The sequence below is a fragment of the Hydra viridissima genome, unplaced genomic scaffold, assembly GCF_058129835.1.
Source record: "Hydra viridissima isolate aposymbiotic clone 2 unplaced genomic scaffold, HvirCarnegie_v1 scaffold_7, whole genome shotgun sequence".
NCBI lineage: Eukaryota > Metazoa > Cnidaria > Hydrozoa > Anthoathecata > Hydridae > Hydra > Hydra viridissima.
In genome coordinates this window covers 3109074-3127884 of record NW_028324306.1, presented here as the reverse complement: position 1 = coordinate 3127884, position 18811 = coordinate 3109074, and the positions used below count along the sequence as shown (strand labels likewise).

General features: G+C 27.8%; 3 protein-coding genes across 5 annotated transcripts; all 3 read right to left on the bottom strand.

The window, feature by feature from the left end:
• Positions 1-1536: 1536 nt before the first annotated feature.
• LOC145184524 (3-phosphoinositide-dependent protein kinase 1-like) lies at positions 1537-7612 on the bottom strand. The gene is made up of 16 exons (XM_090092046.1): positions 7334-7612; positions 7150-7192; positions 5519-5656; positions 5213-5265; positions 4828-4919; positions 4300-4403; positions 4109-4184; positions 3888-3956; positions 3671-3767; positions 3520-3580; positions 3115-3215; positions 2619-2749; positions 2376-2433; positions 2178-2275; positions 2005-2059; positions 1537-1855 (listed from the first exon to the last, which is right to left on the bottom strand). Exons 1-16 carry the CDS (start codon positions 7421-7423, stop codon positions 1730-1732), a joined length of 1392 nt encoding a protein of 463 aa, XP_089948172.1. The 5' UTR covers positions 7424-7612; the 3' UTR covers positions 1537-1729.
• Positions 7613-7651: 39 nt separating this feature from the next.
• LOC145184737 (THUMP domain-containing protein 1-like) lies at positions 7652-8781 on the bottom strand. Its single transcript, XM_080060486.2, has one exon. It carries the CDS (start codon positions 8779-8781, stop codon positions 7774-7776), a length of 1008 nt encoding a protein of 335 aa, XP_079916612.2. The 3' UTR covers positions 7652-7773.
• Positions 8782-9000: 219 nt separating this feature from the next.
• LOC145184784 (sorting nexin-8-like) lies at positions 9001-18080 on the bottom strand. Of its 3 annotated transcripts, XM_090092047.1 has the most exons (11): positions 17937-18080; positions 17352-17466; positions 13378-13499; positions 12791-12871; positions 12589-12709; positions 12280-12319; positions 11989-12121; positions 11504-11572; positions 11224-11373; positions 10230-10373; positions 9001-9890 (listed from the first exon to the last, which is right to left on the bottom strand). In XM_090092047.1, the coding sequence occupies exons 1-11, from the start codon at positions 18033-18035 to the stop codon at positions 9780-9782; spliced, it is 1185 nt and encodes a 394-aa protein (XP_089948173.1). In that variant the 5' UTR covers positions 18036-18080; the 3' UTR covers positions 9001-9779. The 3 variants fall into 3 exon arrangements, 2 of the variants coding, with proteins under 2 accessions (XP_089948173.1, XP_089948174.1); XR_016453869.1 differs by lacking the exon at positions 9001-9890 and having other exon boundaries at positions 12280-12399; XM_090092048.1 differs by lacking the exons at positions 17352-17466; positions 17937-18080 and having other exon boundaries at positions 12280-12399; positions 13378-13495.
• Positions 18081-18811: the final 731 nt, after the last annotated feature.

Sequence of the window (18811 nt, the reverse complement as noted above, 5' to 3'; positions counted from 1 at the left end):
TAAGCTTAAAATAACAGTAGGTTGCAATCTACATAACTTTTGTCTTATAAATGACTCAAAGCGCATTTCTAAAGCAGAAAAACAATGTACAAGTATAGTGAAATAAGGATGCAAGAAACTAAGAGCTATAAAAAATTGTTTTTGTGATCAAAGCGAAACATTAGAAGGTGCAGTTTATAGAAGTGGGGAGTTTTGAACAATTTTTTTTTGTTTTTATTTTTATATTTAGTTTTTCTCAAAATCATCTTTTATAGCCTGGCGACAGAGATATTTTTCAAACCGATAACCGATTTGATCTGAAATTTGGCATACTTGTTTGTAATACATGTATTTGCAACCTCTAGAATTATGTTTACAGCTAATTGTGTTCTGCTTTTGTGAGTGATTTTGTGTTCTCAAATATCACCAAAACTTCCAAATATGACTAAAATGCATATAGTTTGATTTTTTTTGCTCAAAATCCAAAACTTTTAGTGTATGTTGTAATTGCATAAGTAAAGGATCACAAGCCAAAATTTCAGTTCAAATTTATTTACGGTTGCTGAAAAAACCCTGTCGCCAGTTATTCATTTTTAGGCTTTTGTCTATCAATAATTATGCGCATAATTAATTTTTTTAAATTTTAAAATTTTAACTTTTATTTTAACCATATTATATATGTTATGCACTATTAAAGATTGAAAAAAAAGTTGAAATACAAGATTTTTTTTTAATGGTATACTACCACCTTAAGTATTTAAATCTTCATTAACGTTTACTTTTTATATCTTGCTTTAAGATTGAGAAAAATCAGAAATAGGAAATATATAATTTAATGTACCATAATAATTTTCTAAGTTGAGAATTGTTTTCGTTCTAAATTTAAAACTCAAACTTGTTCTTATGTGCCGACAGTCTTTTTCAGAAACAAAGAACAACCATCACAACTCTGGATAAAAGGAGATTTGTAAATTGTTGAAACATTAATGAGTACTAAAGCAAGCCATTATAAAAAATAGTAAACAGACACCTATGACGATTTTTTTCTGTTCGAAAGTTTTTTTCTTCAGTTTTGTTTAAAATGCTTCTTCTTTTTTTTTTTTTCATTCTATTTTTTCTTCACTTAGTTTTCATTTACAGTTGATTCTTTTTTCAAATTATTAATAGGAAAAACTCACAACGACCTCATGTTGCAATAAAAAACAATAAAAAAACAAAAAAAAACAAAACAAAACAAAAAAAAAAAAGAACAATATTTCTCCTCAAAAAAAAAAAAACTTATTGCCAGAACAACTACGTCACATAAAGAATTCTATAAATATCAAACACGTGCCAGCTACCATAGTTACTTTTTAACAACTAAATTCACAACTGTAGTAACGTCTTTTAAAAAATAGTAACAGCCATGTATATTTAAAAAATAATAACAGCCATGTATATTTAAAATATTAATTATAACATTTAAAATATTTTTAAAGTATTATTTCCTAATTGAAAATTTATTCTATAAAACTATAAATTAAAAAAAAACAAACAAACAAAAAAAAAACATAAATATCCAAAATCTAAAATATCCTTAATAAATTCTGAACAACTTTGGTCCATTTTTCATTTTGACAAGTAATAAGTCGATGATAAGCTAGACTATAAAAAATGAAGCCACCCTAACAAATATGTCAAGTCACTAAGACGCCGATCGAAAATTCTTAACCCCGAAACACGAGAAATCAAAAAAAGGTCACAAATGAAATTATACCATAAATGAGTTCGCGCTTGATTTATTTGACATAAAGTAACGTTCGTGAACTGTTTCGATTGCTTTTACCCAAGCCATGGCATTACTTTCTGGGTCTTCCAGATAATATGTTCGACGGGGCTGTAAAAATACAAACGCTAATAAAAGCACTTAAGCACACTCAGGGGCTGAAATTTTCACAAAGTTTATAGTAATAGAAAATAGCAATAATAATAATAATAAAAATAAAAACAAAAAAAATTTAGTTAAACAACTAAATAAAAACGCACCGTGTGAATAAAAAAAATTCTGAAACTTTTCGCTTCTGGTCTTAATTCTTTAGTCCTAGTGTAAGCGAAATGGAATTACATCATACTTTTCATTCTAAAGTTATCTGGTTAATCAAGAACGGTAAGCTACCTATTAGACATGTACATATTTTAATAAGCACGTCATAACTCACCAAGGAATCTTCCCTTTTAAGACCATGGAATTAGGGTCAACATAATAAAGCTCAGGACCTTCTGTAAGCAAGAACTGACGACGCTTAGCAAACAAACCCTAGAAAATAAACGACGTTTTATACGGAAAGTTTAGAAAATTCAATATTTTGATTTAAAAAATTTAGATAATTCAGTATTCAAAGAAAAATCTTGATTACCTTTCGTTTTTCAATTATACCCATTTTAATTATGGCATGACCCTCAACAAATTGGTCCCTTAAACGAACAAATTGAAATAAATAATATTCAAAAAGATAAGAAAAAAATCTTTGAAAACTTTGAAACAGAAATGTACTTAAATATTTGAACAAAATAAAATCTAAAAATAAAAAAAAAATCATACAAATTTGGCCTATAACACAAAATGATCATAGGGTTTGTTGATAACGTATTTGACTAACCATTTTGTTCCATGATTAACTTTTTCATCTGTAATATCTTTTAGTCTACCATTTACATTATTTTGGTTGCTAATTTGAAGTCCTTCAATTACCCAATCTAATTCCGAATCTTCGTCTAACAAATGGTCTATCTGAAAATAGTAGAGAGAAGCAAAAAAAAAAGTTTGAGAGCGAAAGAAAAAAAAGTTAATTAAGAGAGCACAGAGAAAAAGATCCTCTTATATTCATTGAACTATACGTTGTTCAACTAAAAAATAAAGTCTCAAGAGAATTTAACAGCTTTCAGGTTTACCCACTTTAAATTATTTGATAAATTTTCAACATATTTAACTGAACAAAAACATTTTACACTAAAAAAAAAGGAATCGTGTAACTTCAAAATTTATGTTGGGGCAGAATGAAAAGCATCACCATCAGACAAAATGTTTTATAGGAAATAACTAACAACATCATTTTCATTTTGAAAAACAAAAGAAACAAACTCTTTTGTACTCACATTTACTTCTTCATGAATTCCAGGCTGCCCTGGAATATTTGATGGAAGAAATATCATCAACTTCGGAGGAATTTTTAAATGAAGGTTTTCAAAGTCAATGCCTAAATAGAGAACCATGAAAAGGATTTAAAAAAATAAACTGAGCCTACAGCTACGGAGTTGGAGACAATAAAAAAAAGAGGAATCAGAGTCAGTAGTTTTTATACTGAACTCCGCAGCCCTGATTTCAGCTACAGAGTCAGATATCACACCAACATATTCTGATAGGAAATTGAAACCAAAAGTCTAGTGATTTACTTACCAAGAATTACCTTAAAGTGCAAAGTAAACCTTAAAGTGTAATTTACCCACAATGGCATTAGCTTTAAGTGTAGTCATATACACAGAACATGAACAAAAAAATACCTTCATAATATGGATGATTTATCAAGTCGCTGTAAACAAATCTTTTTGCTGGATCTAAAACCTATAACAATTTTCATGTAAAATATATATATATGAAAAAAATAAAATATATGAAAACACTAAAAAAAAAAAAAAGAACTTAAGTAATTACAAGCAAATTTGTCACTAATTCCTTTTCCTTATCTGGGAATCCCTTGGGGAATGTATAATCTAGTTTAATAATTCTTTGAAAAATTTGATACTCATTTCTGAAAAGGAAAAGAAAACAAATGCAAAATTTTCAATTTGTTACTCAATAAATATAAAATTTAAAAACTGAGCAAAATTTAACAACAAATTTAAAGAGTTAATAAAAAACAGTTTCTTACCCGCTATGGAAAGGAGGTCTTCCAGCTCGTAATTGATATATGATACAACCTAAAGCCCACCAGTCTGAACTAAAAGAACATATTTGAAAAAAAAAAAGAGTTAAATATGCAATTACAAAACATTCATACTTTGATTGAATAAAATTCTAACACTAAAATCTAACATTTCAAGACATAGCAACTTGTTCAACTGATTGACTCTTTAAAACTCGTTTTTTTACCCTTTACTTGATATCTTGTCTGTCAATAACTCAGGTGATACATATTGGGCAGTACCCACAAACGAATTCTTCTTCTCTGAAAGAAACATTTTCAAACACTTTTATACTTAGATTTCTTAAAAAAAAACTTTCAGTTAAAATCGTCAGGATATTCATAAAGAAAACCAAACATATAAATGAAAAATATTAACTTTCTGTTTCTTTTTGTAAACCATTAATCACTTTTGCAGTACCAAAATCTGCCAACTTGATGTGCATATCTTCACTTAATAATATATTCTCAGGTTTGAGATCTCTACAAAGTACACATTTCAAAGATCACACATTTACATTTATAACATCATCTAAATTTACCAAGCATTATCTACATATTTCAAGCATCACGTACATATATCAAAATTTCAAGCATCATCTACTGGAAGTGACTTTTTAAATAAACATTTTTTGAACATATTTCTAATCTTTAAAAGTGTTGGTTAGAGTTGAGAGAAATGGAAGGTTTCTACACTTTATAATCAGCAATCTGAAGGGATTATTATAAAGAGAATTATTCTAAATTAGAATAATTAATTCTAAATTCATTCTAAGTTATTCTAAAGTATGAATAACCAGACTTCTATCATTAACTAACAAAATGATTGAAAAAACAATCATTCAATTATGATTAAATTGGGCAAAGATCTAGAAAATAAAACACATTAAAACAATTATCTAAACACCTATGTATGATTCCTAAATCATGAAGATAACCAACAGCAACAATGATCTCTGCTGAATAGAAGCGCGTACATACTTCATCAAATGCACCCAACTGAAACATGTATAGAATAAGTCAGTTAATCAACAAGATTTCTTCTTTTATTGGACTTTATAAAAAATCTTGTAGTAAAGCCTAGTATAGACCTATTAATAAATAATTTTGACCTTAATACATTAGGGCAACTATATTTTCAGCACTTTTACTAAACACACACAAACTCAATGAAAATTAAAATCATTTAGACACTTATTCAATTTTATTTAGTAGAAAAGTTAATCCTCACAGAACTGTAAAAGCAATCCTGGGAAAAACTTACATTAAAAATATCAGATCAGAAAATTTACCTTCAAAATGTAAGGTTGCAAAGAACCTTTTTTAGCCAAACTCAATCCAATATCTAATCTCATGGAGTTAACAGAAAATCTAATCTTACAGGTTTAATAAAACAAAAAACAACTAAGAACAACTTAAAATTCAATTTCTTAAAGTTTAATTCTGGACAAGCGGAAATTATGTTGGGTGAGTAAAACCAATATTTAGAGCAGTCTGAAATATTTAAAAGAATTACTTTTGAAAATTAACATTTATGAAAATTAAAAAAAAAACAACAAAAAAAACAAACAAAAAAACAATCATCAACGTAAAGATACATAAATTATCTTGATCTTGAAAAGTGAAGTACAACTTGACAATAAAAGGGTGATTGGTCATAGAAAGAATTTCTTTTTCGCGTGTGACAAACTGTGTTTTCTTTTCACGAATGATATGCTGCTTCACCAGTATTTTTACTATGGAAGTAGAAAAGATGGTACTATAAAATTTGTTTTTTTTGGCCTTAAAGGATCCAAACTGCAAATATAAGTAGTTTAGTCAGGATAAAACCTATATATACTTACACATTCCAATTTACAGATAAAGAAAAGATTTTATAACCAAAAAAAGAAAAAAAAAGAAATTATATGTGTGTGTGTTTATATATATATATATATATATATATATATATATATATATATATATATATATATATATATATATATATATATATATATATATATATATATACACATACACACACACACACATAAGGTGGCACTGGTAAATTAGGACTAATGTACCATGAAACAAAAACTTTTATAAAACAAATATTTATTTACAAATTCAAACATGTTAAACAAACGGTCTCTAATTAGTTTACCCATTACTCAATAGGACCACCCTCAGCAACCACAAAAGTTTCTAAATGGGACCTGAATTTGCCACAGGTCTTGATGGTGTCCTCATTCATACAACTCAACACTCAATATTATGGGGGACTTTGTTGAACTCTGCCTCAACTACACCCCACATCAAGTAGCTGAACAGGTTACAGTCTGATGAGCTAAGGTGACCAACTTAGGTGATTAGTGAAATGGCATATTCTTTGTTAGACAGACCTTTTTGGCAGGGAGTTTAGTATGCATGACAATTAGTATATCATTTGGCCTTCTACATATCCAAAAGTCATTTCTTCTGTTCAACTTCTGGTTTTAGTTGAAGCTCTTCTTTAATGAGAAAAACCTTATAAAACCAGCAGTTTTGTGCTTGAGGTTGTTTAGCAGTGGCAGCTTTTACCTTACTTTTCTCTTTCATAGTATCTGTTAGGAGCTGACCAGCAGTTTTGTGCTTGAGGTTGTTTAGCAGTGGCAGCTTTTACCTTGCTTTTCTCTTTCATAGTATCTGTTAGGAGCTGACCAGTTCTCATGGCATAGGACTTCATTCCCAGGTCTTCTGTGAATATTTTGGAGATGGTTTTGTAGAATAAATAAAGTTATTTGGCCATAACATGCATGAACTTGCCTGGATTTCAAGTAAATCTGTGCAGCAAATATAGAGACAAAAGTCTTATTTCTTTTTTTCTTAGCAGAAGCCATGTTTTTTACATGATGGGCTGAATGTCTCCTGAGACTCTGCAGCATCATCATCTCTTTTCATTCAATAAACTAAGCTTTTTTGTAGCTTCAGGAACTTCCTAACCTCCTTGGGCACTATTCCGGCACAAAAAACAACAACTGCAGCTTTCTTCTCATATTAAATGGACATTGTTATGTTAATAGCTTTAGCTACTGTAGGTTTTAAAAGGTAATAAATATATTTAATCAATATCACATACAGATCTAAATGTGTTTATGTTTAATCTATTAGACAAAAAAGTTCATCCTAGGTTACCAGTGCCATTTTGTATAAATGCGCGTGCGTGTGTCTATGTGTATATACTTGCATATATATTTCAATGATGACATACTTGCAAATTCTTTGTTTGTTTTTATTTCTCTAGCACTGACTACCTTAAAAAAAAGTTTATGCATGATACAAAAAGTTTACATAAACATTTAAAAAACAATAGAATCACATAGTGCTGTTAATAAACAAAACTGTGCACTCATCATTTGCAAAAAATACATCTAATTGTGGAAGTAGTGACATACAGTTGAATATGAACCTTCCCCAAGAGTTTTTCCAAAATGGAAATCTTCCCTTTTATACTTGTAAGGTTTGTTTTCAGCTGGGGCAGCCATGATTAACAATCAAGTGTATTTAAATTTAAAAAATTATTTACATTCTATAACAAGAAAGTCATGCAAGCATTCATTGTTAATTTGTTGATACAAATCTAATGGTCAAAGAAAAATTGTTAGTTAAAATATACAAAAATTAAATTTTATTTAGAAACAATCTATTAGGAAAACAATATTTTAAATTTTTTTCAGATAAATCTTTTATTTAGAAAAATGAATCATTAAAAGTAGGTCATAAAACAATGTATATTTTAAAACATCAGATACTACAAAGCACTTAAATTTTCTGGACATCAACGCTTCAACACTTGTCACATGAACAGCTTACTTCTACTTGAATTTGATTGGAATCAACAAGTCTCATTAGTGCAGTTATTGATTTTGCTTTCCTCACTAAGAAAATCTGGAATACTTGAAGTGCTTTCTTCTTTTATCTCAGATTCCCTAGCATCTAGATTTGCTGATACACTACTTTCAACATCTAGCTTCTGATGGTTTACTGGTGTAGCAGCAACTAAATTCTTTTCATCATTTATGTTTCCTATAATAAGTGGATTCTCAGCTTCTGATTTTTCAAAAGATTTTTGCTGACAATTTACATGATCAGCAACAAGTAAATCAAGATTGTACTTCTTAAATTTTTGGAAATCTTCTAGAAAACCAAAGCAGCAAATGTTACCAATAATATCCAAATTGAAAACATACTTAGGTGTGTTGTAATCTGTAGTGTGACCTCGATCCTCAGAGTAGATGATTTCTACTAACCTGCTAACAACTTCTTCCTTTTTTAACAAATTGTTACAACGAACCTTCCACATAATGCAAAATGTAAATGGGTTAGAGCATTGGTGGAAATATTTTTCAATAAGAGGTGTGGCAGCAGCAATAATTTGATCAAACTTTGCATAACATGTCTTAACAACAGGCAAAAGTCGAAGACAAAACTTTGTTTTTCTTACCTGACTTGATAAAATATCACTAAAAATATCAAGAGATAGTTGAGTTGGATCTGTTAATATAGTTTTTACAAAAATCACATTCTTGGCTTTATTTTTTACGCTACTAAACCTTCGTTGAATATCTTTCATTTTTTTAATTTCATCTACCTCTTTCTTCAGTGCTTTCTCTATATCTAACTCATCCTCACTTTCATTGTTTTCTTCTCTGACCTCTGGTCCATATCTTTTATCAGCATACTCATTAAGCAAACGATAACTTTCCTGAACAGCCTTTTTCTCATTGCTGTTGCAAGTTATTATAAATCCTCGAATGTTTGGTTTGAGTTCTTCAGACCATCGATTTCGCTTTCCTTCACTCTTATAATAACTTTTGTTTTTACGCTTTCTTGAATCAGTCATTTTCCTTACTTTTTAGCTGAATATAGAAACAATTTATAGCGTATCTACATAGATATGCAGATCATACAGACAAAGCACAAAGAAAAATAACTTAATTTGATGCTGGTGATGAGTAACTCAAAGTTGACATTTTTAAAGACAACAACCCATATTACTATTATCTACAATTAAAATGAGGGAGAATGATGGGAATGGCTAATCAAGAAAAAGAACTTTAGATTAAAAAACTGTTTTGAAAAGCAATTCTCACATACTTTCTCACTTACAGTGCAAAAACATCATTAACAAGTAAAAATTAGTAAAGTTTCAAAATGATTTTGCTAGAATTGTAGCCTTTTTAGAAAATAAATTTCTTTTAGAAGTTATAACATTAGAATGTTTGCAAACAGAAATATATATATAAAAAAAACAGTCTATGTAAAAACCTTTATCAATATGCAATCAGGAGGGATAGTTACTAAAAATCTTAAAAAGTCAAACTAAATATTCAACACTACTTTGATTGCAGTTGAACTGTGTTAACAATATATAAAAGTATAAAATTATATTATATTTACTATTTTCAAAGTAAAGCTGTCCTTAACATGTTTCTCAGCTAATTTCCTTTTTAAAATTACAATTTATATATATAAACTGATTATTTGTTTCAAAGAACTGTCAAGACCAGCAAAATCCATAAAATTAGCATCAGTAGCAATAGTTTTCTCTACTTAAAAAGATATAAATTCTTCACAATATTTTATACACATTTTTCCTTTTAAACAAAAGCAAATGTAAAAGAAGATAAAAAAAGGGATAAAAATTGAATTTGTTTATACACAAAAATTTAAAGAGCAAAAAAGATAAAACAAACAAGAAAAAGGCATTAATTAGCTATAAATGAATATAATAGAAGACTTGAAAGGAAAATAATAGAAAACACCTCTTAATTTCAGCATTAAGTGATTCAAGAAGAAAAAAAAATAATGAAAAAAAAAAAAAAAGACAATTAATAGGATTTATTCAAAAAAGGCAGGCGGTGCAGAGGGAGGAAGTGGTGATTGACTACGTATGGTTGATGCTGTTAAATTATCAACTGGAACACGGATCTCTTCCCATAGTGCTCCAAGCTAGGTAGGAAAATGATAAAACTTTCAACAAACATGAAAAGAAAAAAAAAAAACATAAAAAAAATTTTAGAATTAGAATTTTATTTTTTAGTTTAGAAGCCTGACAGTGAATGATCTCATTAGTAAAGAATGAAAGTGGCAAACAAACTGTCAAAAAGTTAGGTACATCATATATGTGCAGGCAAAGGGAATCACCGATTGATTCTTAAAGCAAAAAGTTAGGTACATCATATATGTGCAGGCAAAGGGAATCACCGATTGATTCTTAAAGCAAAAAAAAAACTTCTCTAAAAAAAACAAAAAAAACTAAAAAATTTTTTCTAACGAAAAAAATTCAACCTCAACGTGTTTTTTTATCTCAACATCCACCATGACTCTTAACATTTCAATTAGCATGTTAAGGTTGGAATGTATAAGTTGCGTTTCCATTTGCAAGCAATACAAAGAGAAGTAGTTTCTATTTTCCATGGTGTGAATAGCGTCCTTAACAAAAATAAATATCAGCTTAAAGAAATATTTAACTGAAATATCATTTCAATATAATTAACTTTATTTTAAATACCTCATTTTACATGCAAAAACAAAAACCGAGGAGAGTAAGAAAAATTTACATGGGTAATTTTATTTTCACTTGCAAATTGATACAATATTTCTTTTTTAACAGATAAATTATTTCAAGATATAATTAAACTTTAATTACAAGTTAAGAATTATTTTAACTATTTTTAATTCCCAGTAATAAAGGTTTTAAGAAGTCATAAAGTCAAAATACTATAAGTCATAGAGTTAATGCAACTATCACTGTAAAAAAGGACACTGGTACAAACACAAACATTTATTAATATCATTTTAACATATATTAAATGTATTATTTACAATATATGGTAATATTATATATTGTAAAATAAAAATTCATTTTTTTAAAATGATAGCAACACAAAATAGAAGAAGAATATTATTATTACAAAAAATTAAAAAAAACAAAGCAAAAAAAAAAAACAAAATATTTTTTTAAATAAATGTGTATTTTTAAATGTACTGCAACTCATTTCACCCCCCCCCCCCCAAACTCATTCTACAATGCCCTTATCCAGAGGCAAGTCAGTAAATACAATTTATTATTTATCACACCAAAGTAGATTTGGTTAGAAACAAATAAAATTAGTAATTTATTCCAGCTTCTTTAGAAAAAAAAAAACAAAAACAAAATCAACTGTTGATATTAGAACTGATCTACAACAACATTGAACTAAATTAACTTCCTACTAATGTAAATAGCAAACTGAACAAAAAAAAAATTCTAAAATCAAACAAATAATATAATAGCAATTACCTCTTGCTGATAAATCCGCTGTTCCAGCTGATCAATTGACTCAGTATTTTTAACAGTTGCAATATGATGCTTTTGCTTATATTGCTGCATCTTACTTAATGCTAACTGATGGTCACGAAGAACTCCTTTTTCATGTCTTTCAAGCAAATCCTATAGAAAATGTTATATCAAAGTCAATCTCAATCTGATTTTTGACATTATATTTCTTGGAAATAGTAAACAAAATTAAAATGACTTGTCGCCAAAAAACAAAGTAACAGAAATGAAAAACAAATAAAACCTTATAGCCATTGGTTAAATCAAGAAACATTTCTAAGCAATCAGCGACATCTTGAGTTTCTTTGGTACTCTAAAAAAATGAAGTGAAGTTTTTTTGTTTTTTTTAACTTTCCAATACAAAATGTTTAATTTCCTGTTATATTTGAAATATTTTTCAATTCAGTAATTTCAAAAATTAACAACTGCTATCATAAATTAATCTTAATTTAGTTTTTGCAATGGAGGCAGTACATTTTTATATTATTTATCAAAAATGTAGTTACATTTCATTTACTACAGACAAAGCTTTTGATTGCATCAAGGTAATTAAATAAGATTCAACAAATGATGATATTTTATTTATGCAATATCATAAGTTGTAACTTGTATATTTATTCATTAAATATAATTAAATGCTAAAATAGGCCCAAAAACAGCCAAACCAACAATAAACTGTACAAAATAATATTAGTTGTAATTTCAAATATACTCTAAAACCAAACTCACATAAATTGCACATTTGTCAGCAAGATTTGCAAATGGCACAACAAGAGACTTAAAGCCTCTCTGTAAAAGTTGCCACGTATTCCTTCCGCCAGTTGCCCAATTGGTAATTGCACTTGACTCCTCTGACATAATTCTAAATTAGAACAAGGATAATTATCTCACTTGGTTTATTCATAATCCCTCTAATCATGTACCAAAACACTGATTATTTATGACAAAATCAGACATGAAAAAATTTCTGTTAAAACAACAGTTGATTAGATAGTAAACATAATAAAGCTTCACACTTACACCAAATTTCTACTGAATATCATCATATCTTGTGCATTTCCTTAATATTGAACAGCAAGTATGTCAGTAAAACAAAAAAAACTCTTATACCTTTAGACAGAATCAGATTCATAATAGCACCTAATTCAAAAAATTAATAAGTAGCCATCATTATTATAAGCTATTACCAAAATTCTAGAAACAATTTGTATATAGGAGTAGTATAATTTGTATATATAGGAGTAGTTACAACACTACTAGATTTATACAAAAATACTTTTTAAATGCGCAATAGAAAAAAAGACGAAATAACTTTTAAAAAGTACCTACCACCAGTTCTATCAGCTAGCCTATCAATAACTTCCTTTACCTGCATCAAACACCGATGTATGGTAAATATCTGTTGTCGACTATTTGCTAAATTTCCTTGTGTATCTGATGGTACCAGATCCTAAGCATTTTTTAAAAAATCTTTTGCTCAAATTAGCAATAGCATGAATAAAAGATATAAATTAAATCTAATTAGCTCAACCTTTGCTTTTGAAGATAGTGGGTTAGTTATAAATTCATCTGGAATGCCTTTGAACTGTTCTTTTAGTTTTGAACCAACATCCTGATGAAAAAAGAAAAAATAAGATTTTTTTATCTACATTGCAAGAAGATATATATTTATTTAGTTATTTAGGAATTTCTAAACAAGAAGCAACCTTTACAAGCTTCAGAATAAGATTGTAAAACTGCAAAATGTGATGTGCAGCTTTTTTTTTTTTTAAGGGAACTTTTAGACCTAAACTCGATGTGCAATTCTTTTTTTATTTAGAGAAATTTTAAACCTACACACTTAACACCTCAAATATAAATTTAGATTTATCTAAAATTTTATAATGAAAAAAAAATAGCTTCTTCTTTTTAAATCAGTAAAACAGAAATCTATTTGTGAGGCACAAAAGAACCTCTTAAATGCTAAATGAGTTGCTTAACATATACCAAAAAAAAAAAATTCTTTTTCATTAAAAAATAAAAACTTACAAAAAACATTTAATTAAAAAAAAAAAATAATAAAAAAAAGTAAAATACTTTCTATACAAAAATAAATTTCAAAACTAAAAATCAACTCACTGATCCAGTATATGAAAGAAAGTAGCTGATTATATGATCATCACACATTGATGGATGTTTCATGATCAGTGTTAGGAAGCGCTTTAATGCTCTTCTTCGCCCTTCAATGAACTCATTACTTGCTTTATAAAAATTCAAATGTATACCTTTTATCTACGATCACATATAACATATAACATATAGCAAGATAGTACAGAAAATAATGTTGAAATTTTGAAACTAGTAATTAAATATATTTAATATAACTTTTATAGAATGACAATTTCTATAACTAGTTTTCTAATTAACTTTTTTTTTTCAAAGCATATATAGCTGTTTTAGGCAGCCATTGTATTGAATTCAACTTTTCTGTGTAGTCTGAACAATAATTACATGAATTAGAAACATAATAGCTCTAAATAAGAAATGTACTATATAGCTTGCAGCATTCTGCAATGTTAAAACTAATGCAGTGATAACAAAATTAAGATTTAATCTTTATGTGCATTAAACCTTACTAAAGATAATTAAATTCCTCTAGCGCTTAGATAGTAACAGAGCACCAAAATATTCAAAACACATCAATTCATGCATTTTAATTGCGGTAAGGCACTATGGTACACGAAATTTACGGAATAGGCGAATAAACTTTAATAAAGTTTATTCGCCTATTCCGTAAATTTCGTGATTTCCATAAACTGAAACTTTGAAGACCAGATATTTTCACAGATATCGCAATTTGCGATGCCTTAATCCAACCCTTGTATTAGTTTCATATGATCAAGAAATTTAACAGCTTTACATGAATAAGTTTAACAACATGAATTCTATTGAGACAAATATAAAAGATTAAAATTAAGACAAAAAAAAAAAACATGAGAAAATGAAAACTAACAAATATTTTTAAATAATAAAATTTATTCATCATAGTATAAACACAAAATATAAAATTTTTGTAAGCTCTGTTTTAAAGATTTTTTTTTCTTAAATTAACAAAAAACTATTTTTTTTTTTAGTGTTAAATTACATAACACATAACTGAGATTTCAAAGTGAGATTTCATTTGGGTTTAATTAGTTCAATTTATGTATTAAATAAAGGAGCATTAAACAAACAAAGAACTTATGTGCATCGAGCTTGGAATAAAGTGCACACCAAAATTTAAGTCTGATTCTCTGCAAGGTTCTATGTCTCCTTATAGTTAAATAAGCAACTGATTATCAAAAAAAAACATAAAGATTTTCTCAAAATATATTCATTTGGTCCCAGTTGTACATTGGCTATAGGTAGAATAGGTAAGAGTTAAGATAAGGATAATTTAATTGTAGATCAATGACAACTGAAATTGATCGAAATCTTCCAGCAAATAGAGATCACATAAAAGAGGATTTTATTGAAATATATATTACAGACATTTTTTAGACATGATTTTTATTTGCACACTTTTAATGTAAAAGACTTACTATGCAGCAAACTACATTCTTAACACTTTAAAATAATATCAAACATGATTACTTCAATTCGGTTATATTAATAAAAAAATCCAAACAAACTGCTGGTTCCTATAGGAGCCACCGGCAGAGAAAGGGTTAAAACATTCAATGAAATAAGATATTGAAAATCAGGTTATGACTTTCATTATTGCTTCATCTGATAAAAGAAAACTGTTTCTTTTATAATTCAAATAGGTTCTATCCTTCAAAAACCAAACCTGACACATTTGATAATGTAAATAAGAGATTGTTAAGAAATCATTTAATAAAATTTTTTGTAGAGCAACAGAGGAGTGTTGTGCTTTGCAGAATTACCTAGAATGTTCTTAACTGTCATTTAGAGCCAGATTTTGGCATCAACCAGACAATATTCATAGTCCAATAAGAAGTCTAGAAAGTGACAAAAAAAGATGCTGAAAGATTGTTTGCCATTCCATCAGTGTAGTTCTATTATTCTGACACCAATAAAATGAAAACATGGGAAATTGCATGTCTGATACATGTTATCATGTTAAATGTGACCTTACTAATGATATCTCCTACCTACCATGGTAGATTTAGCAGATTTTTAGTTAGGAGAAACCCTCTGAGAGATGACAGTATCTGTATATCAAGTTAGAGAGCTCTTGATAAGCAATGGCATTATAAAAGAATTAAAGTCAATTATTGTGAATTACATTCCTGCTGTTTAAAATGAACTAATAAAGACACATAAAAAAAAAACAAAGAATTAAAACAAATTGTAAAAAGAATTTTGGAAATGAGGATTAGGAGTTTTTAAAAATGCAGATGAAAATGGATAAAAAAAAAAGAGATCAGAAACTATTATCTGGAAATTAAATTGCTCAATAGAGAAAGTGAAAATGGACACAAAATTTAGTCAGTTAACAAAGCAAGAAAAAATCCAAATAATTTTGTTTCAAAAAACTTAATCTCAAAACTGAAAACCCATAATGAAGAAATGTTGTTTGATAGCTTAGTTAATGAAGAAATTGACTATATGTAAATACTTATCACATTAGGAATACGGTTTAAAAGTAAAAAAACTGTTAATATTAAAATTAAAAACGGTTGCTAACATAGTTAAACAAACATTTGTAGTAGTATGTAGTTTGAAGTACAAGAATACATGATATGCATTGTGGATGACAATTATATTATAAGGTATTTTTGATTTTAGGACAAAATGGTAATGGGGAAATATAGATAAAAAGATTACTTAATGTGTAATAGATTTCATAAAAATATTAAACACAACAAATTTGTAAAAAAATTTGTTACGCATACCCTCATTAGTGAAATATCAGCTCCTTTAGTCAGCTCCATCAACTGGCAGTTAGTGCCAAGTTGATATTAAGTTATAATTTGATTTGTTTTCAAATCTAGTGAGGAAATCAGTACTAATACTTTGCCTATATAAGGATTATTATATACAGGGTGTTCAATAAGTAATGCACAATTTCATCTGTCTGTTACTAATTAGCCAATTAGAATATTTCTAGAATGTTCTTTTTGTAAACATTTAAGGAAGGAATATTATGCTGTAGATTGTTATTTTTGAGAATACAAACATGAACAATATTTTTACGGAAGACAGTATTTTCATCATTAAATACTTTTATGAAATGGGAGTGAAATTGCAACAGCAACACTACGAAAGTTCAAACAAGCATGTTATTTAATAAAAGATCCATTCACCACACACAGCATCAAAAGATTAGTTGACAAATTTGAAGAAACAGGCAATGTTCTTGACCAGCAGAAATTAAGTCACTCATCTTTAGAAGAATAAACACCAGTTGTGATGGAATCACTGCATCATATTACTTTGGAGGCAGGTTGTTGCTCCACTCAACAAATTGCAGATGATACTAAAATCCCTAAAACATCCATTCATCATATCCTTGATAAAAAGCTTCAAATCTTTCATTACAAGTTTACCATACTTACCACTTTGACTCCATTTTGCTAATTGGTTGCTTCAAAACAAGGAACTTTTGGACTCAGTATTGTGGATTGATGAATGCCACTTCTAAATCAATTGCAAAATAAATACAAAGAAAAGCATTATATGGTGTAAAGAAAATCCAAATGCTTCTTACACAATGCCACTGCATTCAGAGAAAGTCACTGTTTGGATGGGTTTTTTCAAGATGTTTAATATTTATCCATTTTTGTTGTAGCCTGTTTGGAAACTATTTGCAAAAAAATGGAGGCCATTTCGAGCATCTATTATAAACTACAAAAAATATTTCTAATTTAGCTATGTTTTTGAAATGAAATTTAATGTAGTTTAATTATTTTTTCTTTTTGCTAGCTGATGTTGAAATTGTGCATTACTTTTCAAACACCCTGTTAAAATTGTGTTACTTTTCGAATACCTTTCAAATATTTTACATATAAATATACATATATATATAAGCTTTTATCTTTTCTATGTCATTTGCATGCTATCACTTTGTTTGACCTACACAATTTTAATTGTTGAATCGAAGATCTTACCTCCAATTTTCTTAGGTGGTAACTTTGGTACAATTCTGTATGGATATCGCATCAACAAAACTTCATAAAATGAACTGAAGTCATTATATCGACGCTGGACACTAATTTTATGTCTCTAAGAAAATTAATAAAAACATACTTTTAAAAACAGAATTTATTACAAAACAAAAATAAATGAAACAAATTAAGAACATGCATACAACTTTAACGTTTTTATGCAAAGAACTTACATTGTGAAATAACTCTTGAACTAAAATCTTTATTAAATAGAGTCTCTTACTATTATGGGAAAACTTCAATATATTTTATTTTAAAAAATTTAAAAGAGCGACAAAAAAAAACAAACAACATCATTAAATGATTTTGTAGCTTAGAACCTAACTATTAAAAAAAATCATTTAACATTTGTATTTGTTAGCTAAATGTGATTGAAAGCATAAATTTGAGTACCATTCAAAACAATCCTAAAGCTCTGGTGCACACCTTCATATATATGTGCAAAACTTCTTGTAAATGGATATATAAAATTTTTGTATAAAATGAAATATTTTAAATTAAATTGCATAGATAATTTTTAAACTATACCTTACTAAATACAATGTATTCACGATATTTAAGAAGAAGACCTTTCTTCTCAGCTTGAAGTTCTACTTCAATTGAATCGCGTTCCAAATCAACTTCCATAATGACCTTATACACTACTTGTTACTGTAACAATAACAAATAATAGCTGATTGATCTTTAAAAGAGCTTTAACATCTTAGGATTTAGACACAAGTAAAATTAAAAATACATTTCTTTTAAAACTATCTCTTTTATTATAAGATAAAAAATAGTTGAGCCTTTGTTAAAATCCTAAAATATTTAATTAACTCCATAAAACTTTAAGTTTTTGAAAGCTTGGCAAACATTTTTTTTTATTAATGCATCAGTATTAACTTTAACTTTTTATTTTTTAGGATATGTGTTCCTTTTGAAGCCTCTTATGATGACATCACCAGTGGTTCCTAATGAACTATATTTTTATTATGATTCAGACAATAATTGAACAAGAAATTTCACTGGTTTCTTTTTTTAAAACCAAAACAAGCTTTGTTTGAGTGACATAATGACATTTATAAGATTTACTTCTTTTAAATCTTTATGCACTAAAATACAAATTTCACTTCAAATTCAAACATATTTTACACTTATATGTACAAAACAAACATTTTAAAAAAAATTTCTTTGAAAGAGTAAAAATAAAGACTTACTGTTTGTTTTACTTTTTTTTTTTTTGCAAGCAAATTTTCCCTTCCGAAAACCTGCTAATGTGCTTTAAGATTACAAATTTATATGTGCAAATACCTTGAATAGCACTTTTAAACATTTGTTAGCTAATTATGTAAAAATTTCTATCTAGCTCCCTAAAGTATTGAGGTTCCTAATTTAAAAGATTAAACATGCTTTAGTTATATGCC

Bases quoted from the DNA above. Each gene is read 5' to 3' on its own strand.
- LOC145184784 (XM_090092047.1), bottom strand. From the start codon at position 18,035: ATGGAAGTTGATTTGGAACGCGATTCAATTGAAGTAGAACTTCAAGCT. The intron at 12,872-13,377 runs GTGAGTTGATTT...TTTTTTCATCAG, and splicing joins TTCTTTCATATACTGGATCA to GATGTTGGTTCAAAACTAAA. The intron at 12,320-12,588 runs GTAGGTACTTTT...TTCAATATTAAG, and splicing joins GCTAGCTGATAGAACTGGTG to GAAATGCACAAGATATGATG.
- LOC145184737 (XM_080060486.2), bottom strand. From the start codon at position 8,781: ATGACTGATTCAAGAAAGCGTAAAAACAAAAGTTATTATAAGAGTGAA.
- LOC145184524 (XM_090092046.1), bottom strand. From the start codon at position 7,423: ATGGCTGCCCCAGCTGAAAACAAACCTTACAAGTATAAAAGGGAAGAT. The intron at 5,657-7,149 runs GTATGTCATCAT...CTACTTCCATAG, and splicing joins AACAAACAAAGAATTTGCAA to TAAAAATACTGGTGAAGCAG. The intron at 4,185-4,299 runs GTTAATATTTTT...TGTTTCTTTCAG, and splicing joins TTTACAAAAAGAAACAGAAA to AGAAGAAGAATTCGTTTGTG.